Here is a 6,383-nt window from a genome sequence, read left to right as displayed (position 1 = left end):
ACACTGAAATTCAGTGTTATTTATCAAAATAATAAGTTTATTCAGATGGTTGCTGTTGATATGTAGATTATGACCATAGCCCAATAAATATTATGACATTTAAGTAATAATTGTTTGTTTTTTTTTCTAGTTATTTGCATATTGTGGTGTAAACTCTACAAAACTTGTTATATCCTTATAAAAAACCTCATCATGAAATCAAATAACATATCTAAACACAGAATTGTACAACAATTAGAGATATAATTGTTACGTCATTGAATTAGAATGTTTATAAATAAACGAGAAGATCAACCATCAACTTCTCAGTAAGTATACTTACCCAAGATTTATTTGCTTGATTTCAATATTAGAAGTTCTAGAAAAACATTTAAGAATTGAAAGTTTGACAATTTGAAGGATGAAAATTATATTAAATATATATAATAGAATTCTGCTAGACATTAATAGTTTCTACAGCAAAATTGAATATACTGCTACTTAGTACAAGAAGTATACATTTTACTATGGTGTGTTCTTGTTTTCTTATCCACATTCTACTTAATATAGTCTTCTACATTTTACACATTTTTTTTATTCATTTAAAAACTTCATTATTTCTTGATTTTAAAGAATGTTAGAACTGCAATTACTTTATTTTGAGTTCTCAAAATATTAACTCCTAGGCCTATTCTAACACTTTGATTGATTTTCATTTATTTTTGGTGCTTTTTTAGTAGGTAAGCATAAATTTTTAGCATAACTTTTGTCACATTAACAATCCATTGCCAAAGCTGTTAATGTGCATTTTAAGCAATTTTTCACTGGGTTTATACTTTTTTCCATACATGTTTTAAATTTTTTTCTCAAAACTTTAAATTTGCACATTTTTTGTTATGGTAGTAGGTCTCACAATATAAGAATTAAAGTTTACTGTATCTAGGATTGATACAGATTAATATTTAAAGAACAAAGACCAGAAATGAAAGACATTAATGAAATTATACAAATAAGAAATATTACTCAAGCTTGTTTGGTTCAAAACATAAATTATTATAGAAAAGCCTCAGACAAATAAAAATACAGAATGTCTACTTATAGGATCTATAACTGGAAATTGATAAATGGGAACTCAAAATAGCACTGCCAGAGATGGGGATAATAAATCGTCAGGGAAAGATGGCATAGCCATAGATATGTTGAAGTGTGGAGAAAAAATAAGCACTGAAGTCATGTATATATTAATGAATAAAATTGTAAGAGAAATAAGAAGAAGAGAACTTGAATGAAGCAGTAAGGCTCATATTATTAAAAAAGAGATCAGATATGTTGTGACTAAGAAATTATTATTCAAAAAAGTAAACGAAAATATATATACTCTTGTTTATGGCATTTGTGAGCTTTAAACAAGCTTTGTAGTTGTCAGTAGTTGATGCTTTACAGAATGGCAGAATTGAATATTAACCCTTTCAGCTCTAGTGACGCTTAAGCACATCCAAATACAACTAAGTATAGATTAGTGCTCTTGGCATACATAACTTAATGTTAATGAAGTTATTTAAGTTAGCCGTTTAAATTAACCAATAAAACTCGACTAATAAAAAATAGTCTTCTAACAGTCCTTTTATTGACTAGAACTCACTCAAACTCAATATTGCATATATATATATATATATATATATATATATATATATATATATATATATATATATATATATATAGTAAACTCTTAAATATTGGGGAAATCTGCAAGAAATACTCTAAAGTGTATCAATTGTTTCGCCGAACGTTTTCACCAAAGAGAATTAATTTGGCTTCTTCAGGGCTGAAAGAGAATAAATTATAATTAGCTACCATATATTATCTATTGAAACATTATTGATCTTACCGTAACTTAGAATTGTAGAGTTAGAATATTAAAAAACTTTGCTAGTAACATAGTGGTGTTTTTTGTTACTATGTGCAAAAAAAGTTTTTTATAAGGATTGAAATGTATGGTAGCTTCGAACTTGACACGTAAAGGCTTACCCAAGGTTAATCGAAAAACCCAATGCAACTACATTTAAAGGAGGTAATTCTTTGAATTGTCGGCAATAACTAAATTTTTGATTTTTAGATAGTTAAAAGTGAGGTTCTGTTTAAGCCAGAACGCAAGCGCTGACAACTTCAGTAGGTCGTATGAATCTTTATGTCGTTAAGGTTCATTGGTAAAAAACGAATGAATTTAAATCCCAGTAAGGGGAAATATTATTTTGATTTTCTTTATTTAATTATATTATATTGTTCATGTATTATTGAATCTTATTGAGACGTATCTAAGAAAAGCAAGGGAATGTTATATATTTTTTGTTAATGAAAAGTAATTATAAAGGTATGTTAGTTGTTAATGGATATATCAGTCAAGTTAGTTATCTGTGATATAGTATTGTTCTTGGTATCTGATTTAAGTAACAGGTGGTATATATCGCTTAGATTCTTGATGTCACTCTTAACATTAATGGAGAAATCGTTAAGGAAAATATAAGACATTTCAATGAACTCTCTTTTAGATTTATTGTTCTCACGGTGGAGAATTGTGGTGTTAGTATAGTCCATGAGATGACCAGTGGAATGGACATGTTTGGCTAATGCACAACGGTCAGGGTGAAGTCGAGAATCACTTTTGTGTAGTGTAATACGTGATTTCAATAATTGAGATGTTTGACCGATGTAGGAATTGTTGCAAGAGAGACATGGAATGTTGTAGACAATATTATATATATACAATATATAATATAACAATATTATATATATATATATATATATATATATATATATATATATATAAATATATGCTATGCCTTCTTCTTCTTCTTCACTAGCTTTACAACTAGGTGTGAGTCTTCGCTGCATCCACTATCTCCCTCCATCCTCCATGATCTTGCGCTTCTATTTCCCATTGTTGTACCCCAATTCTAGATAAATCGGCTTCAACATCATTCTTTCATCTTTTTCTTGGTCAGCCTACTGATCTTCTACCATCTGATTTGTCAAAAAGCACTGCCTTTAACACTCTCTCATCCTCTGATCGTACCACGTGACCTGCCCATACAGTGTTAATTTAGATTTTCTTTTTAGCAGCTTCGATCTTAATAATGTTAAAATGTCTCAGCTATCCTGCTGAGACCTCTTTTTGTATGTGGTTGTCCGCTGTGATTATCGCCCCAGGTATTTAAACTCCTTTACTACTTCGATGTTGTGATCATTAATACTGATGTTCTGCCTAACTCTTATTCTATTTTTGGTTACTACCATGTATTTCATCTTTTCTTCATTTATTCGGAGACCCAGACTACCGGTTTCCTCCTCGAGCTGTGAAAACATTTTTCTCACGTCTCTTGTAGAATGCGTGACTGCATCTATATCATCAGCAAAGTCCAGCAACAGTTTTGATCCTTGATCAGCAAATGCTCCTGTCAGCTCAGACGATATTTTACTTATTGCATATTCTAAAGGAAAATTGAACAGCAACGGTGACAAGGGGTCCCCTTGCCTAAGTCCTGAATTTATACCAAATGGCACCTATGTTCTGCTTCCTATCTTTACTTGTGCATATGAGTCTGTCACACACATTTGCGTTAATTCAACTAATTTTCTTGGTATTCCCATTTCTAACATTGCTATCCACAATTTGCTTCTTTTTATGGAATCATATGCTTGCTGGAAATCTATGAAAATTAGGTGCACATCGCGGTTGAATTTCCAGTTTTTCTCTAATATTTGTCGGATGGTAAATATCTGATCTATAGTTGACCTTCCAGCACGAAAGCTGCATTGGTAGTTACCTAGAATATCTTCCAAATATGTTGTGAGTCTCAAGATAATTGATGGCACTCTATATGATGTGCTAATAAGCAATATGCCTCTATAGTTTCGGAATTGTTCTTTGTTTCCTTTGTTATATATGGGAATTATAATTGATATACCTTCTCAATTATTATTATTAATAATATTTAATAAATATTTTGATTTTTAGTGGCCACAGAATGTCATATCTAAATGTTTTCCTGAAAACAGAATTAACATGTATACCAAGTATATTAAGTAAGTGTCTAGGAGATTATTACAATAATGCTTTATGTAATGGAGCAACATGGGTATTTGCTTTCTGGTGGATTCTACATATGGGCTTTAATAAGTGTCTTAATGTAAGTGTAGAGGGTTTTTAATAAGCTTTATGATAAGTATGTTAATAATAATTGGAAGAATTTTTCATTTACCATGATTTTCCATTGTATTAAAAAAATATGGTAAATTGTTTAATTTTTCAAGACTTGTTTCTTAAAAATGGCTAAAAGCTGAAAAATAATTAATAAAATAGTTTTACAGGTTGACCATTATATCTATGCAGCTGAATTTCTTTGGACTTCCTAGATCCAAAGATGCACTGTAAATAGAGGTGGGGCAGAACTGCCTAGATACCATTTGACACTAAATAGCAGAGTGATGTGGTTGAATTTTTCCAGAGTTGTAATTGTGATAATTGTGATTCTAATGCGATTCAATTTATGCAGCATGAAGCAGAGAGTGAGGAACTAATTATCGAGTCAAAAGAATTTCAAGAACATTGTAGCCTATGCAACTGGAATAAAACTTTGAGCTGTTCAACAAATAGCCCAAGAAATGAGAAGAATTGAATATGGCGAATAAGGATAATTTTCTACGCCTAACAAAAAAAAAATGGAGAAACACAATTGGATGATTTGATTAACTATTTTTACCAAAAAAAGTAAATACCAACTTCACTCTTCAGAATACTTATTAAATATAAATTCAAATTAAATATTAATTTGACTTCTCAGACTTCTCTTAAGTTTACTTATGAAACTTACGAAGCAATATAGAGTGGTGTGCTTTCTCATTTTATCCAAATGCTTTCTCTCTCCCGACAACACACCTCTGACTAAAATATGACCCACACAGATATAATGGTTGACATGTAAATCTACAATATAGAATTATATTATATACGAGCAAAAGTTTCCAATATTCTTACAAGTATCTGAGAATAATGGTTAATGAAAACTGAAAATGCAAGAAATTATAGAGAGAAGAAAGCAAACCGTTGGTTCTTTTTGACATATTAGAAAAGTAGTAATAACAGACATCAGTATACCTACCTCTAAGGATTCTGAAGTACTTTAATTTTAAATTTTACCTTATGAAGCAGAACTTGAAAACTCAATTGAACTGCATCCAAAACTGAAAGCTTTTGAAATGTGAGTATATCACTGAGTATAATATATACTATGGACCTACCCAGATAGAAATACCTAGATTCTTGATAGATTTAGTATAGATCTCAGACTATTATTCACTATAAAAAAGCAAATAAAGCTTTATTTATTATTTCGGACATGTCATGCTTAAATAAGCTTTTCTGCAAAACATTTTAGAGCAGTAGGGGCTGCTGTCTCAGAAAAAATATTCCAATCAATGGTAAAGTAAATCATGTTGTTGGTCTTCAGTGCTCGAAGAGAACTTTTCAATTAAAGAACAAAAAAATTCTTACTATCAAAGTAGATCTATTTCAATATAACAATGTAGAAAATATAAAAACTGTTCTAAACATATTTTGGTACAAGATCCCACTGCAGGATCAATATGTTCATAACATAGTTTTGGCTATGGCTATTTAATTTATTTCATGTTTTTAGGCTCTATTCAAGAGATTGAAATTCAAACAATTTGAACGTGATAGACTGATTAATACCCTATGGTATTTAGGATTTTATGGTACAGGTCTAGCATACTGTGGAGCAGCTCTTTCTCAAAACGAGGTGGAACTGTTCAACTTCAAAAATATGCACGTACCTACTAGTAACACCCTCCCAACTCAAGTTGTACTTGGATACACTTTGATCTTGACTTTTTATTTACATACAAGTATCTGGGAAGGTATCACCAAAGCACGTGTTGTGAATATGCTTGCTTACTTGTTTCTGTTTTTGTTTATGCTATCTTCGTATATTTTGAGGTAAATATTTTGATTATGGATATACTGTAAGTAACTAGAACATGTATTTTACTAACAAAAGGACTAAATATGTCATAAGTCTTGCTAACAAAATTTAAAACAATTAACTACAGTAAAAGTGAAAATGAGTCAGAAAGAAAAATCTTTCGAACATGAATAAATTTTCTGGAAGATTCTGAAACTCTTTTCTTGTGGCAATTGTAATGAAAATTACATTTTGGAACTGTTATTTGACGTGTCGATTTCCACTGTGGAAATCGTTTTCAAAAAAGATGTTTTTAAATAGTGAGCTACTATAACAAATAGTTGTTTGTCGATTCTTGTTTTTGAAAATGACGGGTGACTTACTTGGCCTCGATCTTGTAGGCAAATAGCAATGCTTTTAGTT

At 30.4% G+C, this 6,383-nt stretch overlaps 1 protein-coding gene across 2 annotated transcripts in view; it reads left to right on the top strand.

Annotated features, from left to right (window-relative positions):
- Positions 1-67: 67 nt before the first annotated feature.
- Positions 68-6,383, top strand: part of LOC140448828 (uncharacterized) — a 32,955-nt gene continuing 26,639 nt past the window's right edge. Inside the window, exons 1-3 of one of the 2 annotated variants that reach the window (XM_072541954.1) lie at positions 68-308; positions 3,995-4,166; positions 5,676-5,995. In XM_072541954.1, the coding sequence (XP_072398055.1) occupies positions 268-308; positions 3,995-4,166; positions 5,676-5,995 (533 nt within the window). In that variant the 5' untranslated portion in view covers positions 68-267. The remainder of the gene's footprint in view (positions 309-3,994; positions 4,167-5,675; positions 5,996-6,383) is intronic. The other variant, XM_072541951.1, reaches the window with a different exon arrangement.

The sequence above is a fragment of the Diabrotica undecimpunctata genome, chromosome 1 (genome assembly GCF_040954645.1).
Source record: "Diabrotica undecimpunctata isolate CICGRU chromosome 1, icDiaUnde3, whole genome shotgun sequence".
NCBI classification, from domain to species: domain Eukaryota; kingdom Metazoa; phylum Arthropoda; class Insecta; order Coleoptera; family Chrysomelidae; genus Diabrotica; species Diabrotica undecimpunctata.
This window is presented reverse-complemented; position numbering and strand designations above follow the sequence as displayed.